Below are 25,867 nucleotides of genomic sequence, written 5' to 3' on the forward strand. Positions count from 1 at the left end.
GCAGGGGCTCATGCATACGTACGTATTTTTTTGCGAGTCTGTTCCGCATATGGACTGCAAAAATTCATTTCAATTGAGCCGCAAAAAAATCTGAAATGACGTGCATTCCGTGTCTACATGGCTGTTCCACCAAAAAAATAGAACATGTCCTATTATTGTCCGCCTTACGGACAAGGATAGAACTGTTCCATTAGGGGCCAGCTGTTTTGTTCTGCAAAATGTGGAATGCATGTGGCAGGTATCAGTGTTTTTCATGAGCCTCAACTCTGCGAAGCACAAAAAAACTGTCTGCAGAGTCAGCAAAACCTGCAGGTTGCAGAGGGCAAACTGTTAGAACATTTTTAACAAAGACCAACTAAAAACATTCTTTTTAAGCCCAAAATAAGCAGAATGCAATGATGTAAAAGAGAAATTTCCTCCAAAAGTGTCCATAGCCTTTAAAGGATAACTGTCACATTTAGACGCTAATTTCAATTTTCATATATGTAGTTACTTAATAACATGATATTCCAGAATCAGTTACTATTAGACTGACTTACCCCATATTTTATAAGATTTAGCCCTTAGCAACCAGTCTGCATAAAACTGCAATTTCACTGTTCAGTTAAGATGGCCGCCACTGCCCTCACCCTGAGGCTAATCCCGCCTGCCCTCACTACCCACAATGCATTGAGCTCCTCACTGCACTAACCAGTAACAATAGCCCCCCAAAAGTAGCCACTGAGTAGGGCCACTGAGGAAGGGGTGTAGACCCTGAAACGCGTCTGGTAGCACGGAGTGAGCGTGGATTCAATAAGAAGAGAAAAGAACAAAAAACCAGAAGTTCCAAGTACAAGAGATACATTTTCATCACATCTCCGGTACGGAGCTACAGCCAGAGTCACAGTCGCATATTAGTGACGTCAGGGAAGCGCCAACCCGGAACCCTAAGCAACCAGGTCACGTGGGACGCCACGTTCGGCCGCGTTCGGCCACCTGGGGAATCAACGCTGCGGTCAAGCAGCAAGAAGGTGGGGTGAGACCGGGACACTACAGGCGGCGTGATATAGTAAGTAGCTCCAGTATCTAATATATGTACGCATATTGTACATCTACAATACCGGACACTGGTATTCAACTGCCCTATTGGATTTAGCTACACTGCCCTATTAATAGTGGCATCATCTTTATTGGGACATTTGGTCATAGTACCATTACTATTAAGTCTCAGTGGGACATTTATGCACGAAAGTGCTGACATTTTACCTATTATCAATAGGACGGCTACAGGACTATCACATATGGTTCCATACCACTAGCGTGTCACGCATTGCTATACTGCTGCATGTTATATATCATATGATATTTGTCATATATGTGTAGTACCGCTTGTCATGCACTATAGGATTGCTGCATTAATATATGCTATTTTATGATTGTTTTTATATATTTTTAGGGGTTTGTTTTTAGAGTAATAAAATATTATGTCATCATCCATCTAGTGGTTCTCTCTTGAGTGTGCCCCCTCATTTTTGCATACTTTATCAGCCCCCCAAAAGTGTCAGTAACCAGAGCCCTCCCCCTAAAGGGTTAATCTCCTGCAGCACAAAGGGGTCCCCTTACCACATGTTGCTTTCATTTATACACTGAGCAGATGGCAGATCTCCCTTCCCTGGTGTGCGCTGCTCCAACTCTGCATTCTCCAGCTCTGCTGAGTGAGGGAGCGTCTGCCAAGCGCAGGGACAGGGAGAGGTGCACACAGCCCAGGCACTGTTATCAGCTGCTGGGGAGGACCTGGCTTTAATCATTTACTTACAGTCCCTGGCTGTCAGTAATCTGACCCTGCACGCTGCGTGCTCCGTCCTTCAACAGATAGACGGACCATGCCTAGCAACCCTATTTTAAGCACAGGTAAAAGTAGGCAGTACAGGGAACAAAAATGTGGAATTAAGGGGTAATTGAATACACAGTGAAAAGTTGTAATAGGGCCACCAAGGAGATATTAATCACCACAATCCAATACAAAAAATAATAATAATACGACAGTTATCCTTTAAATGTAATGTACTGCAGCAACCATAGCGTTCTGCATGACATCATTGATTTTCTGTGACAACTCATTGTATTTTCTCTTTCCTATTGACCCACACAAGAAAGCACACATATGATGAAAAGATTAACAAGTCTCATCCTGTCCTCTCCTGCTTATTCTTTTGTAAGCATTGTGAAAAGAGTAAAAACGAGGATCCCTCCCCAAATGCATGGGGCATTTCTGTGATGTGTGTACAATGTATGCATCTACAGTTGTACTTGTTATATGTGTTATGTTCTAGAGCTGTGGTGTGAGAAATGTTACGCTGAATACAAATGCGAAACCCGACAAGCATATTCTGTTCTGCACATAAAGTCAACATATGTTGGGATTAAATTTTTTCCCTTTTAAACCTTTTTACACTAAACAGTGATGAGCACTTGTCAGCTCCCCTCCCTATGTGCAGCCAGGATTTAATCCCATATGTTGTTTTACATTTAGGTTACCCTCGTTATTCATTCCTCCGTTTTATTACAGGAACTCCCAGCAGCGTAGGTCAGGCTATTCTCTACCACATCATCCTCTCTTATGTTTTGTTTAGCAGCTTGAGAGAGAGAGATTCTTTTTTTCTTCTTTTAGGGGGGGCATATTTCTAGTAATATATATTAGAGCATGATACAAGGTGGGGAGGGATTTATGGGATTTGCCACCTGCACTCCGTGTAAGATTCTAAGCTCTGACTTATCATCTGCATGCTAAAGAAGTGAAGAAGTTTACAGCTCCGTTCTGCTATATGTAATGAAACTGTGCCACCATCTGGCCCTTCACAAACCTGCGCAAGTTCCCTCTGAGCAGACGGCTTGAAGGCAAGAGAATGGCTTTGTAATCTGCGCCTGTTGAGCCGGAGTCTAGTCATTTATCTTCATGATATCTTGACCTTGATGATGATGACTCAGTCATGAATAGTGAAGCTGACCTGACATCAAGCTTATTGTATGGGTTTTCCATCTGCACCAGAGCAGGGTGAAGGGGATCTCTCTTCCTTCCAGCTAGTTACAGCAGGATTTCCTCTTTTATAGCATGTCTGTGGAATTTAATAGCCCACCGCTTCTATTATTCTTCCAGTAATAGAGGTATAAATTGATAACATTTTAATTTTCCATTTGACAATTTTAATGCGCTCCTTGTACACCTTATTATTCCGCTAAAAATGTTGCCGATTGCATTTTTGGAAGATATTCTATTAACCGAGCTGCTGCTTCCCTATCAACAAGGAGTAAACTATAAATAAGCTTACTTATTTGCCTCTACTTTTTCTTTATATGCAATAAAGGCCAAGTAGTTAAGTTGTAAGGGAGAATAAACTCATTTTTGTGTTGATTTGTGGCGGGTCCTTAGGGATGTATTTGCATAAATTAGGCGATTTTTATTCACACCTGAATACATTTACAGCAGCAGAATAAATTGAACTGCCAAACCATTTCCACAATGACATATTTATGCTTCCAGGGCTCTGTAGAGAATACAGTAATTGGTTTCAAAAAGTTAAAAAGTAAAAAGAATGGTTACTGTTCTAAATGGCTCCATAGCAGTAGCGTTAAGTTTTACGTTTCACTTGTAATGAGACTCATTTGTATTATTTTTTTTTTTTTCCCCCCCTCAGAGCGGTCAGGTAGAGGCCCTCTTGTCCAGGTTCACCGAAGAAGAGGATCTGCAGATGAAGAGAATGTTGCAGAGAATGGATGTTCTCGCAAAGGTCAGGAATGTATTTTTATGCCGTTTGCTTGACACGTTGTATATTTCATTCACTACTTGTCAGGTTAAAATTTATAACACCTCGCAAAAGGAGGGAAATGGCAGGGAGTAAAAAAGAATTTTAAAAAATGGGTCTCTGTTATGAAGAGGTGGACATGTCTAGGCACATTTGCTTTGTGTTAAAGGGGTTTTCCATGTGAGCAGATCTTGTGAACATGTGCAAGGACTTTAAAAGAATTGTCCGGGGACAATACTAGAAGTAGTCCAGAAGCACTTGTAGTAATACACAGGGCCTTCTGTGGTCATGGAGCACTCCCCCAGGACAGACCCAATTAATGCAGCAATCCAGTTCAGGATCAAGGTGCTGGGTGAAGTCCACCGTTGCTCAGAAAGATTCTCATGGTCACAGATGTTTCAGAGATGAATGCTGGCAGGGCTCCAGTGAGACCCCTCAATTTATTGTTGCAATGTCTATCCCTTCTGCTACTTGTCTCGTACACACCTGACAGGTTCTCTGTTCTTTATCAGTAGATGCACTGCACTCTAGCCTATGCTGCATCCACACATAACCAGAAGCCTCACCAGCCCAGCTTGTCCGCCAATATACCAATAAACTTCACAACAACTTTTAAAAGCGCGGTACCTGCAAAGTAGAAGTATCTTAACATAGTGTACTGGCATAACGTATAAGCATATCATGAATGTCCAGTTAGTTTCACTGGTGCATCAGACAGTTTAAGTGCTCAATAACAAAGGATCAGTCCGAGTCCCTTATTGTGTCAGGGGTGCTGGTCAACGCTCTAGTCGGCGTATACTGGAGCCCATCCATATCCAGTCCACTTGTCACAATTTTTCAGACTTCTTGGCAAAACCATATATTTTTATTTCATCTAACTATTTTGCTCATCCGAGGATCCTCCACTTGTAGAGATTATAGCTTTGTAGATGGTCATCCTTAATGTCTATATATATATATATATATATATATATATATATATATATATATATATATATATATATATATATATATATATATATTATTTTTTTTTGAAGATTATTCACTTGGCTTGTAGTACATTTTGACTCAACCTTACATAGATGTTCCTTCAACAAGAGCCCAGTAGGTTTTGGCTATTGTTCTAGCTAGTCGGTCAGGTACGGTAGCACTCTGATATTTTATCATATAGTTTTTACATTATGTAGAAGTACAATAGCCTGATGGTTCTGTAAAGTTTGCAATGATCCACTACTGGAGATGGCACCAAATCAACATCTTTGTGTTATATTTAAGAAATCTGTAGGTATATGTTCACAGTGAAATCTGTAGTGAAAATCCATCCACAAAACACCAATACAGTTTTTGTGGAGGATTTGACTGTGGATTAAATCCTTTTGCAGGTCTTACAATGCCAGGCGTTCTGTGGATTTGACGATGTACTGTACCAGGGATGGACTGGGAACCTAAAGAGGTCCTGGAAAACAACTAAAAGTGGCCCCATGTTTTAGGTGGGTCCAGACTGACAGAAGGTGGGGCAACACAAGTAGGCAGGGACAACAAACGTAGGTAGGGCCAGCAATATCGCAATTCAAGACAAAATACCTTTGCAGTAGAACCAGATACCACAGTGCAGGACAAATACTGTCGTCGTCCTGAGGATGGCAATACAGTTGAATTCCGGGGGGCATCTGCAGTCACTTGCCAGGTGCATAAGTATCTGATACTCCTACATGAATTAATGCTAAGAGAATCTGATCTTTATGTATCTGGATGGTGGCCATGAAGAGGCCTTAGGTGGACCCCTGGGCATCTGCCCACCATGAAATTTCCCTGTAGATTCTATGGCCACTCCAGCCCTGTACTGTACATTATTCACAACCAGTTAAAAAAAAAAATAATGTTTACTATGTAGTATGGTAGACTGTACACATGGCATCCTATGTACGTAGCCAGATGTTGAATTAACCTAAGCAAGATTTTTATGGGGCCATTGTTCCGATGACAGATGGCTGCTCAAATGTAGTTCTAGTTATTACCAGGTTCTGCAAGGGCCATTGTGCCAGTATAATCTAAATTAGTCACAATTCATGGAGTTTACACTTCATTACCAGTGGGGGGAAAAACAAAAAAATTTGTGGTAACAATCTTGCTAAGGAAAAGAGCAATCATTTTTGACATGTAGTTCAGCCACAAGAAGTCTTTTGTGTCACATATGAGCAGTCACCAGTGTGTAACTAATGAGCAGTGAGGGAGATCCGGACCTAAAACATCTCTTCACACAAAATAATTTAATACTGAATGTCAGCAGCATAGAATGGATGAACATGGTATCGGTGACTTTTGCTGGTCCCTTGAGAAATCCAGTGTATGGTATAAGGATGTTCTTTCTAATTTCGCGCAAACCATTGACTCAGAGAATTGATCGAATGTTGATGAAGCATCAACAAGAGAAGGGTGCTGGCTATGAACTCATGTAGTTTTGTGTCTATCCCCGTATGATTAAAGGAATATCCAGCACTCCTGTGAGCACTGTAAAATCTTCTGTACTTTATTTTAAAAAATCAACATGGATACATCTTCAATATCTTTGCTTACGTGTTTCGATCATAAGATCTTAGTCATAGCACGCAAGATCTTTTGATCGCAACACATAAGCAAAGATATTAAAGATATACTGTATTTTTTGCCCTATAAGACACCTGCTCATAAGATGCACCTAGGTTTTAGAGGAGGAAAATAAGAAAAAAATACTTTTCATCAGACCTCGGCTCAGAGCCCCAATCACACCCCCAATGTTAATCAAACCTCACATCAGAGCCATAATCAGACCCGAGATCAGAACCCCAAGCAAATAAAATAAATAAATCAACTTACTTCTGCTCCAGACACTGCCGGCCCCACGGCTCCTAGGATACAGCTCTCTTCTTACTGCCATGCGCTATGTGCTGTCACAGACTGCTGACCTCTTCACAGTGTGCGAGGACCAGGAAGCGGTGTATATAGAGTAGGCATGCTCAACCTGCGGCCCTCCAGCTGTTACAAAACTACAACTCCCAGCATGCCCGAACAGCCTACAGCCAGGGGCGTAGCTATAGGGGGTGCAGAGGTAGCAGTCCCTACCGGGCCCAGGAGCCTGAGGGGACCCAAAGACCCTTGTGGTGCATAAGAAGACACCAGTATTATAGAAAGTGCATGCTGGTCAAGTTACACCTCTGGCTCAAGGGGGTGCCGTTTCAATTTTTCCCTCGGGCAGCACGAAGGCCTTGTGCTTCTTGCCCCTGGCCACAAAGCACTGAGGGAAGGGGGGCCCCAAGCTGAACTCTTGCACCAGGGCCCATGAGCCATTAGCTACGCCCCTGCCTACAGCTATCAGCCTACAGCAAGGCATTGTGGGAGTTGTAGTTTTACAACAGCTGGAGGGCCGCAGGTTGAGCATGCCTGATATAGAGCATGGGGAACGCCACATGCACTGCTTCCCTGTCCTCTTGTACTAATGGGCGCTTCCATAATGGAATTCTTGATGTTTTGAAATAAAGGATAGAAGATTTCACAGCTCACAGGAGTGCAGGATATTCATTTCTTCTTGTTTGAAGCTTTCCAGCAGAGTACAATTCAGAAGTCAGATGAGCTTAATGTAAAAAATAAAACCCATAAAGCTGTGGTGGAAAAGTTTTTTTTTTTTTCTACCCCATTTAAAAAAAAAAAATCCAGCTTCCCACTACATTGTATGCAACCTCAAATGGTGCCACAAGTACAACTTGTCCTACAAAAACAAGAGCTCATATGGCGCTGTGAATGGAAAATAATGTAAGTTATCTCTATGGGAGTCAACAACTGCTGTATGGAGTTTTGCCATGGTATGTGACCTGTGACCTGAAACAATGTTCCACAACCTCACCTTGTAGCAGAGTTTGGCTGTTCCTCAGTTTTAAGCCTCCTGCACAGCTGTTTCTATTGATTGATAAAAATGAACTATGAACACACACTGCTTTGATGCAAAATGTATGTAGCTGTAGTCATTAGTGACATGTAGGGACTCTGCACATCATAAAGTTTTTTTTCGGGGGCTCTACTTGGGTCATACTTTCAACCACAAATTTTTATGCAAAAAGTATACTTATGCAGAGTTGTGTGAAAAAGTATTTGTGTAGATATAGATATATAGATGTAAGTGCTATGGTGGGTGGTACTTTTTTTTAATCGGGTTCGATTTGTCAAAAATTTTTACTGGTAGCAAAAGAAATATGGTTAAGGCTCCATTCACACTTCCGCAATTCTGTTCCACATTTTACGGAACGGAACTGCGGACCCATTCATTTCTATGGGGCCGCATGATGTGCTGCCCGGATCCATTCAGAAACTGATGGTTTTCACTGATGGCTGCTAAGAAATGTTTGTAAACCTTCAGTTTTTTATCACACGCATTAAAAAACACATCAAAACGCATTGCACCGCGGAAAAAAAATGAACAATTAAATGCAATCGCAGACAAAACTGACTGAACTTGCTTGCAAAATGGTGCGAGTTTCACTGAACGCATCCGGAGCCAATCCGTCACGCTCGTGGGAAAGAGGCCTTAGAGACCTGTATGGTTGGGTTCCAAAGATGAACATTGCCACCACCCCTTCATTCTCAACACAGACCCCCACTGGCCACAATTTCTGACGTGCCTTTGACATTTTCAAAAATGTTAGTCTAAAATTCCACTCTTAACTTAGATTTACTGCAGAAGACGTTGCATATGGTTTTCACATAAGAGTCTCCACAGGATGCAATGCCACTTCCACGTTGTGTAAATTTAGTTGTTTAGTCTTTAGTGTGTTGCCATTGTTGGAATGTGGCTGTTAACTGGGAGTTTAATATTGGCAATGTCAAAAATATAATAGTTACCTTTAACTACGTATGTGCGTTACTGCACCGCGTATTTCTACCACATGGTGGCACTGTTTAATGTAGTATTTCATGTGCTTGAATTAAAGTTCAAGTCCTGTATGTTTCCCTTGATCAGCAAACCGTGTGGTAAAGCGTAGTATTGCAAGCAGTTTCAGTTTGAGCCATTGCACTTTGGCAGTGCAAAAACAATGTAACTTATAATTCCTACTTATTTACTGTAGCACTAGTCCTAAAGGCTATATGTACCATGTATACATAAATTGGAGATAAGATCCAGAAATTCCCTCAATAACATTTCAAGCTTTATTCTAAAATAACGGGTTTAAACGTAGAGGTTCACAGAATGTATGTGGTCCACTCGCGCTATATGCTTCAGACTGAGTAGGTACTATTTTGTCCTTTCTATGCATTCCTCCGTGATCCATAATGGATCTGTGCACCCATTTACCATGAATAGAGCTTCTTTATAGACTGTGTTGGAACTCTTTTCACAAGTTATAATTTATAGTCAAACTATTACAACTTTTTTATTAGAAATAAAGTATTTGTATCTGTTACAATGCTACAGTAATAATATAGTACTTAGGAGTGCATACATTCAGTTTATGTATAAGGTTATTATATAAAGATACTCTTTTTCTTTGAGTTTTTTTGTTGTTGCTTGTATTCAGAAGCCCTGCCACCTACAGCGGCCTTGCTGGTCAAGAGCTGGCACCGAAGGAGCCTCATTAATATTTAGAACCAGTCTTGCCGAGATGAGCAGTAAACGTGGCTCAGATGGTGCAGTAAATCACTGCCACTATATTTTACACATCTAAAAGGCTAGCAACAGCCCTTAGAAATGTCAGCTATATCAGGAAGTCTTTGAAATCCCTTAATAAGCACTCATTTCAATAAATGCATTGATGCTGAAATATAATCCTTCATAATGAAATGCAAGCAAACACACTCTTTTTAACTTTGATGAAAAACAATATCCGCTTCTTGTTAGCGCCATAAGTTATCAGCAGACGTAAAGAGTCGTTTATGGCGTCTTAGAAGCAGACTCATTAAGTGTATGTACTTTATTTTGTCCTTCACAAAGAAGAAAGAGATTAATTGTCTAATTACAGCATGATTGCTGCTTAAATATCCAGTAAAATGGCACCTCAGCCCTTGCCTATTGTGCTGACATTGGTTCAGTGATGGAGATGGAGCATAGAGCTGCTTGTGTTAACAGCACGTTGTGGGCACTGTGGTGCAGATGTTTGTTTTAAAGGGTTTAGAGATATTGATGACCTGACCTTTGGATGAGTTATCAATATCTGATCGGTAGGGGTCTAGCACCTGGCACCCCCACCAATCAGTTGAGTAACATGAAATGGTCACTATGGCTACTTTCACACTTGCAGCAAAGTGATCCGGCAAGCAGTTCCGTCGCCGGAACTGCCTGCCGGATCCGGCAATTTGCATGCAAACGGACAGCATTTGTAGACTGATCCGGATGCGGATCCGTCTTACAAATGCATTGCAGGAACGGATCCGTCTCTCCAGATGTCATCCGGAGAAACTGATCCGTTATATATATTTTTTTCCCCCATTTTTACCAGTCTGCGCATGCGCACACCGGAAGGACGGATCCGGCATTGTGGTAGTTTTAATGACGGATCCGGCACTAATACATTTCAATGTAAATTAATGCCGATTCTGGCAACTGATCCGGAATTTGGGACGGAGATGATACTGCAGCATGCTGCGGTATTTCCTCCATCCAAAACGCCGTTCAGTGACTGAACTGAAGACATCCTGATGCATCCTGAACGGATTTCTCTCCATTCAGAATGCATGGGGATGAAGCTGATCAGTTATTTTCCGGTATTGAGCCCCGAGGACGGAACTCAATGCCGGAAAAGAAAAACGCTGGTGTGAAAGTACCCTTAGAATTATATAATTACGCTCCTCAACACTGAAATTGCAACACCAAGGACAAGCCATAAGGTCAAGGAAGTAACAGTTGTCGGTGACATCTGCAGATGAACACATTTTCAAGCAGCAAGCTCCAGTCTGTGGCATGTGGAAGGGGCATAAAAGCCTGACTGAAAGCCACATGAAACATCAAAAATTGCATTAAGTCGTTTTTGATGATTGTATGATGTCTCTTGTTCATCGATGTGCCAGTTATCACCATTTGTCAAAAACTCTCAGGGACAGAATACTTAAACTGAGAGACCTTGGTTTATCACTCTGGCAGATCACTACGAACCTAGGCTGAGATGTCAACACTGTTCAACATTGTATGTCCCAGTGATTGGGAGAACAATGATGAACTGGATGACAGCAAAGGCGAACCTTTGCATGGACAGATCGGCTGATTAGTAGGGTGGCACATAGTAATCCGTTTTGGACTGAAATTGGACATCCCATCCCATGCCTAGGGTGGCAAACTGTGTCTACACAAACCACAAGGTGTTTATATTACATAGGACTACGAGACAGATGACCAACTACACATGTCACATTGACCTCACACCACTGCTAGGCTATCATGGTGCACAGCAAGACAGCAGTAAAGGCTGAAATGGAAGTCTGTCCTCTTCAGTGAGGAGTCCCGCATTTGTCTCAGATGCCATGGTAGCCCGAGATTGGTCTGGAGACCACGTGGGCAACATCATGAAGAGGCCTTCACAAGGGAACACCACACTGGTCCTACTTCCAGGACTGTGGTGTGGGGTGGCATAATGTACAGTAGGTTGGACCCCTGTAGTCTTCTAAGACACACTAACAGCTTGATGTTACACTGATTTGGTTGTGAAACGAGTGGTATGTCCATATCTCCAGTATCCCAGGAGCATGTGGCTGCGTGGCTACCATGGCCTGCAGCATCTCCGGACTTATCTCCCATCAAGCACATCTTGGAAGTCATTAGTCGGCAATTGCACAGGGAGCTGCTAGCATCGGATCTTGATATTTACATGCCCAAGTGCATTCAGAATCGCAGAATATTCCTCAGACAACCATTAATAACCTCATTGATGGCATGCCAAGGTTTGTAAGTGCATGTATTTCTAAGCCTGGCGCTCATACTTAATACTGAATAAATCAAGATGTTTTGAATATTTTGTTTCCAATTATTCATCATTTGCATATCATTAACATGTCTGTCAATCCTGTGATTTCCATAATTCCACAACTTGTATATACAATTATACAAGTCATATCATGTAGAAGCAAAAAATCGCAAAATGTGGCGCATAGCGCATCTGGCTTTTACGCCATGCTGTCCACTATTTGAAAAAGTGGAAGGGGGCCTGCGTGCCCCAACAAGTTCACCAATGTTTGCCAGTAATCTATGCCAATTCTTTGCTTCAAGGGGTTTTCTGAGAGTGCTTTGGCCTCTTCCTAGACCAATGACGTCACATTCATCAGTCACATGGCATATGTGCAGCTCATCTCCATTCAAGTGAATGGGCTGCATTACCAAGCACAGCCACTATACAGTGTATGGTGCTGAGCTTGTTATGCTGTGAGGAAGCTGCAGCACTCACTGGAGCACCGCTGCATCTTCATACAGCTGATCGGCGGTTATACCAGGGTGTAAGACCTCCAACAATCAGCTACTGATAACCTATCCAGGGGATAGGTCATCAATATTGTAGTCCCTGAATATGGCTTTAATAATTGTAGCCCATCTTACACCAAGGTAAATTTAGACTTAAGTTAGGAATGGCATTCCTCAGTATAACTGTATGATATGACCCATGATGGTGTTGCTTATTTGCCACTATAGGGTTTTGACAACAGGAACAAGAGTGCAAAATTTTTAATAGGACTGTGTTGGCAAATTACTCCATTAAAAAATTATACCCCAATTAATTCATATTTATTTATTTATTTTATTTATTTTTAACAACCATCTATGACATCTTTCTATTATACATAATGTATAGCAATATAAGAAATGCCCATAGTTCTGCTGTAGGACATTAGCAATATTACTACACTTAATTTGCAAACTTTTATTTTGTCTTCACTATGGTTTCAGGCTTAACGATTACCTTTACTGCCTTTTATTAAAATTTAGCTTCTTTTTTCCACCTAGAAAGCAGTGGAAACAGGTGTTCGGTTGATGGTCGATGCAGAGCAGACCTATTTCCAACCCGCAATCAGCCGTTTGACTTTGGAAATGCAGCGTAAATTTAATAAGGACAATCCCATTATTTTCAACACCTACCAGTGCTACTTAAAGGTGAGAGAATGCATATCAATGACTATTACTGCCCTGTACAACAACAAGGTATTCCTGGAAGACTCTCTATACTAGGATTACAAAGCTGTATACTGCAAGGTGAATTTAAAGTGCGCTTCCTGTTTGAATAGAAAAATGCAATTAGGTTTTACTAACAGATGATCAATTCTTCAATTTAGTCATTCTCTGGATTTTGCCTTGTTTATTAGATATGGCAGTCGGCTCTCATTTGAGTAGAAACAGTACAGCGAGGCTCCCATGCCGAATACTGGAGCCTTGGAGACACCACAGATATCACACCGCCTCCAGCACAGGCCCTGAGAGGTCCGGCTGCAATATCTAATAAATAAAGCAAAATTCTGTTCCTGGATGGATGGAAGAATTGATCATTTCCGCAAGAAAGACGTAATTCTGTTTTATTTTCTCCGCACATGCCGGAGGTTCTGAGTGATCCCAAGTAATATTGGCAATAACTGTACGCTTTTGTACTAGATGTGAGCTTTTATAAACCTGCCACTGTAATATCAAGTGAAATATATAGGTGACAGCTCCCTTTTCTCATAGCCTTGGTGACACGTTGCGGACATGAAAAAGATTACTTCCAGCTACGCCATTTTACCGTTTTGTATTGAACATTCAAATAAACCTACTTGAAGACTTATCTGTATTGTATCTGTTTCATCGTTTTGTATGTAATATCAAACTCTCATAAATAAATAAAAAATATTTTATTTTAGGTATTTATTTGAAGGTAGAGAACTGTATAAAAGCACTGTATCCTCTTTTGTAGGAAGCATATGACAATGTGACTGCGGATGTAGAGCTGTCTAGACGGGAGGGCTGGCATTTTGGTGCTAAACTTGTAAGAGGGGCTTACATGCAGCAAGAGAGGAGCCGAGCAGCAGAGGTGGGCTACGAGTCCCCGATCAATCCCACTTATGAGAAGACTAATGAGATGTATCATAGGTGAGTGGCTATGGGATCCATTGCCATACATTGTGGTATTCTGACACTAATATTTAACTATCTATAAAACTAGAAATAATTATTACATCCACACTTGGCTGGTGATAAAGTTATGGTAGCTGTGCAGCAAATTGTGGCAATGCACGCCATCCAGACAAATACCAGAAGAAGACTCTGTTGACATCCAGCCCACAGAAATCTATAAATACGTTTTGGGGTATATGTTGCGTTCATTGTGAACATAGCCTTAGAGCCCAAAACACTGATAACGGCCGCGTGCAATCTGCATTTTGTGGATCAGAAACTCCTTCCCTTTCTGATAGAAATACCTATTCTTGTCCACAAAAATAGGAAGTGTTCTATCTTTTTTGCAGGGCTGTGGAACGGAAGTGCGGATGCGGACAGCACACGATGTGCTGTCTGCATCTTTTGCGGCCCCTTTGAAATAAATGGATCTGCGTTTGATCCACAAAATTGCGTAACGGATGCGGATGCAAAAATACGGTTGTGTAAATGGGCCCTTAGACTAACTTTGATGAGGACAGAGCTCTAAGTGACCAGAAAATAAATAAAGACCAATGAAAAGTCTCATACATATAATAAGACAGTCGTATAATTTTTTGCTAAGGACCCCATTCACATTTATCCATTTTTGGACAAAACCACTGTTATTGACAGGACCGCCTAACATTCTAATGTGTATGGGGAGCTCCCAAATTTCCCTGATGAATAATCTTGGTAGAGAAAGGGATTGGGCATTTTGAATTTTAACCCGATCCTTTTGATTTCTTGGGCGATAAACCTACATCAGAGAAGTGTAGCAGCTTTTTTCTCTTTCCCCAGTGAAAATGCACAGTCAAATCGAGTGTGTATCAGAAGTGGGGACCAACAACTATTCATGGTGTAAGCATCCATGGGAGTTCCTTGTCAACCTTCTAAAGAAAAGGGTGTCACGTCAGGGGTGTACAGGCAAAGTGGGAAACTGGGGCCTTGTACTTTGCTTGTGAAGCCCTCATGGGGCAGATATTTTGCTTCTTAGCTCCAAATACCTGTCTACCTGTAGCTGTCCTCATACACCTACAATTTTCTGTTGTGAGGTTGATGACATAATAGTGGAGGGTTCCCAATTACGAGTATATCTAGTAGCTAAAACTAAATGTTACATTTAACTATACTGAAAGCCTAAGGCTGGGTTCACACGAGCGTGTCCGGATTAGTTCCGGATGCGTCCCGGTGTGTTGCGGCAAACCCGCGCGAGTAGGAATGCAATTGCAGTCAGTTTTGACTGCGATTGCGTTCCGATGTTCAGTTTTTATCGGGCGGGTGCAATGTGTTTTGCACGCGCGTGATAAAAAACCGACTGTGGTACCCAGACCCGAACTTCTTCACAGAAGTTCAGGTTTGGGTTCGGTGTTGTGTAGATGTTATTATTTTCCCTTATAACATGGTTATAAGGGAAAATAATAGCATTCTGAATACAGAATGCTTAGTAGGTGATCAATTGAGGGTTAAAAAATAAAAAAAATTAACTCACCTTCTCCTCTTGTTCGCGTAGTTCTCCCGGTCTTCAGTTCTTTAAAAAGATGAACTATGGGCTAAAGGACCTTTGGTGACGTCAGATCACATGCTCCAATGACATGGTCCATCACCGCGGTGATGTACCATGTGATTGGAGCATGTGATCTGACGTCACCAAAGGTCCTTTAGCCCATAGTTCATCTTTTTAAAGAACTGAAGACCGGGAGAACTACGCGAACAAGAGGAGAAGGTGAGTTAATTTTTTTTATTTTTTAACCCTCAATTGATCACCTACTATGCATTCTGTATTCAGAATGCTATTATTTTCCCTTATAACCATGTTATAAGGGAAAATAATACAGTGTATAGACTGTCACCTAGCAACCGTGCGTGAAAATCGCACCGCATCCGCACTTGCTTGCGGATGCATGCGATTTTCACGCAACCCCATTCACTTCTATGGGGCCTGCGTTGCGTGAAAAACGCAGAATATAGAGCATGCTGCGATTTTCACGCAACGCATAAGTGATGCGTGAAAATCATCGCTCATCTCAACAGCCCCATTGAAATGAATGGGTCCAGATTCAGTGCGGGTGCAATGCGTTCACCTACCGCATTGCACCCGCGCGGAAATCTCGCCCGTGTGAACGCAGCCTAAAAGTTCAACTTTTATCAGCTACTACAATATACAGAGACTAGGCTATTTGACTTACCTAATCATTTAGTTGGTCTAATACTAAAATTTTTCTTACAGTTAGCAGCCATAGTTTTGCAGGGCATTGTTACCAGGCTTTATCTACCGTCTTTAAAGTGTAACCATCATGTCTATTTTTCCCATAAATCAATAGTACAAGTTAATGTAAGAAAGTTTGTGATGTATCCTATTACAGAAAAATGACTTGCCACTTATCCATCGCTTCTTCTCCTCCTTGCCTCCTACACATATCACTCACACTCACCTTAATGGTAAAATCTGGAGTAGGTTTAAAGCAAGCCAATCTGAGTCAAGTGGCCTCAGAGATGTGCAGGGAATACTTGGTGTGTTGCCTCAGGCAGAATAATTCCTCAGTAGAGCATCCCTTGGCATCGGTACAGCATTCTGTAAATACCCTTAAGGCTCTGTTTATGGGAGTGCCATAATCAATTGATAATTTTTGGGTCCCAATTGAGCTTTGGAATAAGAGTTGTTTGCATTCTTGAGTCCCAGAAGCCTAGCGGGATTATGCAGAACAATGATCTGGTTACAGGTGTCACCCATAGAAGTCTATAGACATGAGGAGAAAAAAGCAGCTGCAGAAAGAGCGGTACAGGTTGCGTATCACCCAGTGCTGGATTTACATCTGCACTGCTCAGTACTGCTATATGAGGCTGGGTTTACGTGTAGTAGCATGAATGGTAGACACTATGGCAGCTAATCTTCACCTACTTTGCAGTTAATTTCAGAGAAAACTAACGATTCGGAATGGAGCTAGCATTTGGGGGAAACTTTTGATGAGTGCAGGATACAAGTCATATAATAGTGAGGAATACTGCTATTCCCTATCTACACACACTTATGACAGATTATTCTGAACTGTTACCTATAAAGACAATTACATTTGAAATATTTGTTATATTTTTTGTGTCCACATCTCAGCACCGATGAAATAAACTAGCAGCTCATGGGGAAAAAATAAAATACATTAATATTTCTATGCAGCTTGAATTGCTTTCATTACATTGCATTGACTTCGAATGCAAGACCATAGGTCTTCACTAAATTGCACTGGAAATTTTGTCAACAGCATTTTTTTTTTTGTCACATTATTTGTCTTTGAATAGCTTAAGGCAACACTAGACCCACAGTGTCAAGCCTATACTTTGTGTTATACTGATACAGCCAAAATCTTTGCCAGATATATAAAAAAAACTATATGAAACTGCCAAGAATCTGTCCATTTGCGCACTGTGCCGTTAATCAGCCAGCTGTATAAAAACTAATTTGAATGGGAGTATGATGAGTAAATTACTTATTAGCATAATACAACATCCAATTTCCGATTCCCTTTTTATGTTGCATATATTATTTCTTCTCACTGGCCTCCTTGATCCCTTGAAAGTGCATTAAATATTCTGAACTGAAAAGAGGAGCTCAGGAAAATGTGAAACGCTTATTTTATCCAAGACTGAAATGCAAGTCTAAGGTGTTGTAATAGATAAATGTAACGGTTTTGTACTTGTAGTTCACTATGTGGTTAACTTGGTGGCTCAGCAGTTGGCGATGTTGCCTTGCCAAAATGAGTTCCTTTTGTCTACAGTAAATCCAACCAATGAAGATATCTGCATGTTCTTGCTGTACTTTTATCAGTTTCCTCCCATACTCAAAAGATATATATTGATAGCTAATTGGTTTTCTAAATTAATTGAGGCAGTAAAATTAGGTTGTGAGCCACGCTGGGGATGACTATCTCTGTACAGTGCCTTCGAATGTTGGCGCTATATACAATAAGCAGTAAGATATACTGTAAAAGGGTCAAGTTCATAAGGGCAAGGCAAAGCTTTAAAGGGGTTTTCCAGTAATATATAATGACAATCTATCCTCAGGATAAGTCAGCATTATCACATCAGCAGGGGTCCAAGTCCAGCACCCCTGCCGATCAGCTGTTTCAGGAAGCCGCTGCGCTCACCGGAGCGCTAGTGAGCGATGCAGGCTCCTGGCAGCTTTCCAAGGACAGTGCTGTACATGGTATAGTGGCAGTGCTTGGTATTGCAGCTCAGCCCCATTGACTTGAATGGGGCTGAGCTGTAACTAGGCCATGTAACCGATGTACAGTCATGTCACTGGCCTAGAAAGAGGCTGCAGCACTCAAGGCCTCTTCTAACAGCTGATCGGCGGGGGTCCCGTGAGTCCCCCCCCCCCCCCCCTTCCCCGCAGATCTGATACCGATGACTTATCCAGAGGATAAGTCATAAATATATTTTCCTGGATAACCCCTTTAGCATGTGTTTAATGGTCTCTGGCCTTCGTTGTCCTGTGGCAGTAAGGTCTAGTACTGTTTCTAGTGGTAATGGTTTGTCACACCTCAACATTTAAGTCATTTCACTAGGATATGCCACAACTGTCAGACAGGTGCAGGTCACACCTTTGGGACCCACATCCTCTCCAGAACATAGTACATAGTAACATAGTACATAAGGCCGAAAAAAGACATTTGTCCATCCAGTTCGGCCTGTTATCCTGCAAGTTGATCCAGAGGAAGGCAAAAAAAAAACTGTGAGGTAGAAGCCAATTTTCCCCACTTAAGGGGAATAAAAAATTCCTTCCCAACTCCAATCAGGCAATCAGAATAACTCCCTGGATCAACGACCCCTCTCTAGTAGCTATAGCCTGTAATATTATTACACTCCAGAAATACATCCAGGCCCCTCTTGAATTCCTTTATTGTACTCACCATCACCACCTCCTCAGGCAGAGAGTTCCATAGTCTCACTGCTCTTACCGTAAAGAATCCTTTTCTATGTTTGTGTACAAACCTTCTTTCCTCCAGACGCAGAGGATGTCCCCTTGTCACAGTCACAGTCCTGGGGATAAATAGATAATGGGAGAGATCTCTGTACTGACCCCTGATATATTTATACATATTAATTAGATCTCCCCTCAGTCGTCTTTTTTCTAAAGTGAATAATTCAAATTTTGATAATCAACTGTAGTTGCCCCATTCCAGTTATTACTTTAGTTGCCCTCCTCTGGACCTTCTCCAGCTCTGCTATGTCTGCCTTGTTTACAGGAGCCCAGAACTGTACACGGTACTCCATGTGTGGTCTGACTAGCGATTTGTAAAGTGGTAGGACTATGTTCTTATCACGGGCATCTATGCCCCTTCTGATGCAACCCATTATCTTATTGGCCTTGGCAGCAGCTGCCTGACACTGGTTTTTGCAGCTTAGTTTGCGGTTTATTAAAATTCCTAAGATCCTTTTCCATGTCAGTGTTACCCAGTGTTTTACCATTTAGTATGTACGGGTGACTTGCATTATTCCTTCCCATGTGCATAACTTTACATTTTTCAGTGTTAAACCTCATCTGCCACTTATCTGCCCAAGCCTCCAATCTATCCAGATCCCTCTGTAGTAGTATACTGTCCTCTTCAGTGTAAATTACTTTACACAGTTTAGTGTCATCTGCGAAAATTTATACTTTACTATGCAAGCTTTCTACAAGATCATTAATAAATATATTGAAGAGAATAGGGCCCAATACTGACCCCTGAGGTACCCCACTAGTGACAGTGACCCAATCTGAGTATGTACCGTTAATAACCACCCTCTGTTTTCTATCATTGAGCCAGTTACTTACCCACATACAGACGTTTTCTCCCAGTCCGAGCATTCTCATTTTATATACTAACCTTTTATGTGGTACAGTGTCAAATGCTTTGGAGAAGTCCAGATATACGACATCCATTGATTCTCCACTGTCAAGTCTAGAACTTGCCTCCTCAAAGAAACTGATTTTAAATTAGTTTGGCATGACCGATCCCTCACGAAGCCATGCTGATATGGCGTTATTTGATTATTTCCCTTGAGATGCTCTAAGATAGCATCTCTCAGAAAACCTTCAAACAGTTTACCCACAACAGATGTTAAACTCACCGGCCTATAGTTTCCAGGCTCGGTTTTTGGACCCTTTTTGAATATTGGCACCACATTTGCTATGCGCCAATCCTGTGGGACATTCCCTGTCAGTATAGAGTCCGCAAATATCAGAAATAAGGGTCTGGCTATGACATTACTTAATTCCCTTAGGATACGGGGGTGTATGCCATCCGGTCATGGCGATTTGTCTATTTTAATCTTTTTAAGTCGCTGATGTACTTCTTCCTGGGTCAGACAGGACACTTTTAATGGGGAATTTATTTTTACATTCTGCATGTCATCTGACAGTTTATTTTCCTCAGTGAATACATTGGAGAAAAAAATATTTAACAGCTTTGCTTTCTCCTCGTCGCTCTCTGCGACTCCCCCCTCATTACTCTTTAAAGGGCAGACACCTTCAGATTTATACTTTTTAACATTTATATAATTGAAGAACATTTTAGGGTTAGTTTTACTCTTTGGTAATTAATCTCTCGGTCTCTAGTTTGGCCGCTTTTATTTGTTTTTTACATGTTCTATTTTTTAGTTTTTCAGTGCTTCCGTGCTACACTCCTGTTTTAGTGATTTTATATGCTTTCTTTTTGTCATTTATTGCTTTCTTTACAGTTCTATTTATCCACATTGGTTTCTTTTTGTTCCTTAACCTTTTATTCCCATACGGTATGTACCTCTCACAATGAGATTTTAGGATGTTTTTAAAGATATCCCATTTTGTGGCTGTATTTTTATTTTTGAGGACTTTGTCCCAGTTAGTTAGGCCTATGGCCTCTCTTAGTTGGCTAAATTTAGCTTTTTTGAAGTTTGGTATTTTTGTTCCTCCCTGTAGAAATGCTCTTTTGAATGATAATTGGAAGGTTATTACTTTATAGTCACTATTTCCCAGGTGTCCCCCAACCTGCACGTCTGTTGTTTTGTCAGGTCTATTGGTTAATACTAAGTCCAGTATGGCCGTCCCTCTAGTCGGGTCCTGAACCAGTTGGGAGAGGTAATTGTCTTTGGTTATTGCCAAGAACCTGTTTCCCTTATGAGATATACAAGTTTCAGTTTCCCAGTCTATATCTGGGTAGTTGAAGTCCCCCATAATAACCACCTCATTATGATTTGCCGCCTCGTCTATCTCGTTTAGTAGCAGATTTTCTGTGGACTCTGGTATATTAGGTGGTTTATAGTAAACTCCTATTAGTAATTTATTGTTGTTTTTAGCTCCAGGTATATCTACCCACAGAATGATAAAGGGAGACTACCAACTATTCACATCTATGGGAGTCCTGAAATAGTCAAGCTCTGTCTCAGCGATTTCCAGCTGTCCCATAACAGTGAATGGAGAGGTAACCTGCTTACATCGCTTGCTTTCCATTCACTACTATGGGACTTCCAAAAATAGCCAAGTGCACTTGTATGCATGGTTTGCTCTCCTTTACTTTGGGACCTGCTCCTATCTGACATTCGTGGCATATCCTAGACATATGATGTAAATATTGAGATAGGACCACTCCTTTAGCTGTCAGATTTTTTTTTTAAGGTGCCTATGGCTAAAGTTGCAGTCCCCAGCTAGTTGCTTGGGAGCCATGTGTGGCTTGCACCCACCTACTTTAGAGATTGCCATAGAAGTTCTGAATTACAGACATACCCTAATACATTTAACCAATCTGTAGAAAGACATGATCACACATCCACAAGCTATGCAGTGATCTACTGCTTCTCAGCTTTTCCACTGAGGTTTTTAGTATACATTTTGATCAAAATGCATAGGCCCACTCACCACGTCAAGGCGGACACTTATGAATGGGTCCCTAACCTAATTTGGCTTGGCTTCACATGCCTCCCACAGCCGCCACAACACAGCACTCGCAGCTGGCGAGACCCAGCAGCCCAACAACACCACTGCTGTCAAGCTAAGCCCCTATAGCACTAGGTAGGAACCCACTCATAAGAGGCCACCTTGACACAGTGAGTGATCTATGCATTTTGATCAAAACGTATATTAAGAGCCTCAATAAATGTGTTTATAAATTATGCTGAGAAGCAGTAGATCAGTGCATGATGTGGATGTGCAATCCATGTTTTTTTGTTTTTTTTTCTGCAGATTGCTAAAACACTGTCAAATTGTAAACTGAAATATTTTTGTGGAAACTGAAGGGAATCTGTCACATTTTACATGTAGTCCTGCCTGTGGGCAGCATGTAATGGAGCAGGAGGAGCTGAGCAGATTGAAATATAGTTTTCAGGAAAAAATTAAGTATGACTTTTTTTTTTTAACCCTTTGGATCTCTGCACTTTCTAAGTGCATTGGGTGATCCCAGCTGTGTAGCATAAAAATGCAGGGTTTGAAATGAAAGTTATGCTTTTCAAGCAAAACTATATCTCTATAACATGCTGCTAGCAGATTGGACTGCATTTTCAACTTGATGTGGCTTCTGACCATTACTCAAACGTGAATGTGGCTCACAAGATCTAAAATGTTGGGAGTCTTCTGAGCTACAGCCACCAGATAGGTTACTGTGACCACTACTTCTTGTTGTAGATGTTCCTCTGTACAGACTACAGCTTGCATAACCTATATTCCCCTAATTACAGCCTTATTTTTGTGGGCTTCTCATAAGGAAATGGGCTTGCTAACAGCTACAATTAGTGGCCTGAATCCAGCCATGGAGTAGAACTTTTAACTTGAAAGTTTGGGCAATAGAAAATGGGTGTGTATAGATCCTAAAGAAGGCAGGGTGTGACCTTCTCTGCTGTGGGTTAATAATGTGGTTAGTCACTATAGACAATAATTGTGCCTATCGAGCTGACAGTGCAATCCAAAGCTGATTCCATTAGCTAAACCTGTTTATTTAGTAGCTTTGGAAGCTTCAAATGCAAAGAATCTGGTTAAAACAATCTTCCTGTGAAACGTTGTAGTGTTGGGGGTGAAGACTAATATTGCATATAATTACAGTTACAGTTTAACATGTGAGTATAAAACCCTGTTAAGCACATGATAACACTTTAGTCGCCCGTTTTTGCCATTTGCACTAATTATTACACACTTGACAAGTATTTGTAGCCTACTTATCAGGAACAAGGGGGTGCTTTACATTCTGGTTGAAAGTTTAGGACATATGCTTTACAGCGTGTACAGACGGCGGAGAATGGCTTATTACGGTTTAGTAATAACATCTTCTGGATTCGTTTCAGTAGTGCTAGCTATGTGTATTGAAGCCAAAAAGAGAAATTGCAGAACGGCTGAGCTACAGTTCTCAGATGCTACCTAAAAATGGAAATTTGGATACAAATACTGAGAGAACAGGGTACTCTGTGTATATTACCATTATCCCATAAAATATAAAAAAAACAGGAATATTTTGCCACTGTTATTTTGTTCCCATAATGAGTTCACTATAAAATGAATTCTTTAGTATTTTGGTGTTTAAAGCAGCAAGCTCATTTTTCATTTGTTAAAAAAAAATCATTTAAACTATGAAATGGTTGCTATTTGGGGCAGTAGTTTAAGCTAGTAAATCAGATGGGTCATCAGTGGCATACAGTAATTACTATAATGTTCTAATAGATCAGGGAACATCCAACTTATGAGACTCCCACCAGTCACCAGACCAAAGTGGCAGGGAGGATAGAACTGCGATATGCCACATTGTCTCCACTCATCTTTTTCAAGTGGTCGCATTGTGGGGCCATTATAGTCACTGTTGGACCCTGAAACCACCTCTATTAGGGTATATGGCTTATCTCATTTTTAATCAGTATGGTTTTCTAATCTGATACTCAGGTCAATGTATTTGAGCATGGAATTAAGAACTGTTTACTACCTTTCACTCCCTGTGTGATATTTACTGAAGTCTCAAGATTGGTCTGTGCTATTGCTGTCTAGGTCTGTGACGTGGAGGGAACATCATGGCCACAAAAGATTTTTTTTCAACCAGATAAAAAAAAAATAATTAGTGCTCATACCATATCACAAAATCATGAGCACAGTGATAATGTCAGACATGTCTGTCATGGTATTGTAGCGTATTCCCAGTGAACCATCCATATTTAAGTGAATGGGGCTGAACTACCATTGCAGACACTGCCCATGGACAGATATGGTGTTGTTTCTACAAAAAGAATCCTGGAGAACTCTTTGAAAGCTAAACCAGCCTTTAAAGGAAATGTGTCATCTGAAAATTACCTATAAAATGTTTTTTTAAGAATTTTTTTTCTGATTTTTATATATATATATATATATATATATATATATATATATATATATATATATATTTTTTTTTTTTTTTTTTTAGCTTTCCATATCACTATCTATATAAAAAATAATAAAATCCTGCAGTTTTAACACTGGACACTAGGCCTAAAATATGCTAAAACGTGTCTTTTCAGAGCAGCTACATGAACTATTAATGGACATGCTCTATGACCTGTGCATTGGTCAGGAAGGAGCTGATAAGCTGTGGTATTTATTGTGACTGCATCCTGTGTTATCTATGTATACAGTAGCATGCAAAAGTTTGGACACCCCTGGAAAACCACTGTAACAGTTAATCAAGTTGAAAATGAAATGTTTTCCAAAAGGCATAAAGGTAAAGATGACACAGTCCCTTTGTGTATTAAGCCAAAACTATTTTTTATTTTCATTGTTTACATAAAAAAAAACAAATAAGGGAAATGTCCCCCGCATGGTAAGTACCTAGTGGCACCCCCTTTAGCAAGTATAACAACTTGTAAACACTTTTGTTCAGCCAAGAGTCTTTCTGTTCTTGTTTTGAGGGATTTTTATCCATTCTTTCTTGCAAGTCTTCCAGTTCTGTGAGATTCCTGGGACATCTTGCATGCACTGCTCTTTTGAGGTCTATCCATAGATTTTCTATGATGATCAAATCAGAGGATTGTGAGGGCCATGGTAACACCTTTAGCTTGCGTCTTTTGAGGTAGCGTCAGGTTGCCATTTCCTCAGATTGAAATGTAATTAAGAAATGGCAGTTAACAGGAACAGTGGAGGTCAAGAGAAGGTCTGGAAGACTAAAAATCAATTACTGAGACAGCTGCTTGTATGATTTGCTAGGAAGGCAAATCAGAACTCCCACTTGACTGCAAAAGACTTTGAGGAAAATTTTGCAGACTCAGTTGTGGTACATTGTTCTGCTGTTCAGCAACACTTGCACAAATATGGCCTTCATGGAAGAGTCACCACAAGAAAACCTCTCCTGCATTCTCACCACAAAATTCAGTGTCAGAAGTATGCAAAAGTATATCTAAACAAGCCTGATGCATTTTGGAAACAGGTCCTATGGACCAATGAGGTTAAAAATAGAACTCTTTGGCCGCAATGAGGAAACTGTATTTTTGGAAAAAGAAGGGCTCAGAATTTAATGAAAAGAACATCTCTCCAACTTTTAAGCATGGGGTGGATCAATCGTGCTTTGGGGTTGTGTTGCAGCCAGTGGCACAGGAAACATTTCATGGGTAGAGGGAAGACTGGATTCGATGAAATTCCAGCAAATTCTGGAGGCAAACCTAACATCAACTGTAAAAAGCTAAAGTTGAAAAGAGGATGACTTCTACAAATGGATAATGATCCTAAACACCCCTCACTATCAACAATAGATTACCTCAAAAGGCTCAAACTGAAGGTTTTACCATGGCCCTCACAGTCTTCTGATCTGAACATGATTGAAAATCTGTGCATAGATATCAAAAGAGCAGTGCGTGCAGCACTGTCCAGGAATATCACAGAACTGAAAGACTTTTGCAAAGAAGCAAGGATGAAAATCCCTCAAACAAGAATTAAGACTCTTGGCTAGCTACAAAAAGCGTTTACAAGCTGTGATACAGTACTTGCCAAAGGGGATACTACTAGGTGCTAACCATGTAGAAT

General features: G+C 40.9%; 1 protein-coding gene across 1 annotated transcript in view; it reads left to right on the forward strand.

The window, feature by feature from the left end:
- The window catches only part of LOC120988810 (proline dehydrogenase 1, mitochondrial-like), a 150,886-nt gene that overhangs the window by 105,951 nt on the left and 19,068 nt on the right, over window positions 1-25,867 (forward strand). The window contains exons 9-11 of the mRNA XM_040416533.1: window positions 3,675-3,767; window positions 12,736-12,882; window positions 13,673-13,848. Of these exons, the coding sequence (XP_040272467.1) occupies window positions 3,675-3,767; window positions 12,736-12,882; window positions 13,673-13,848 (416 nt within the window). The remainder of the gene's footprint in view (window positions 1-3,674; window positions 3,768-12,735; window positions 12,883-13,672; window positions 13,849-25,867) is intronic.

This window comes from Bufo bufo, chromosome 2 (assembly GCF_905171765.1).
Source record: "Bufo bufo chromosome 2, aBufBuf1.1, whole genome shotgun sequence".
NCBI classification, from domain to species: Eukaryota; Metazoa; Chordata; class Amphibia; order Anura; family Bufonidae; genus Bufo; species Bufo bufo.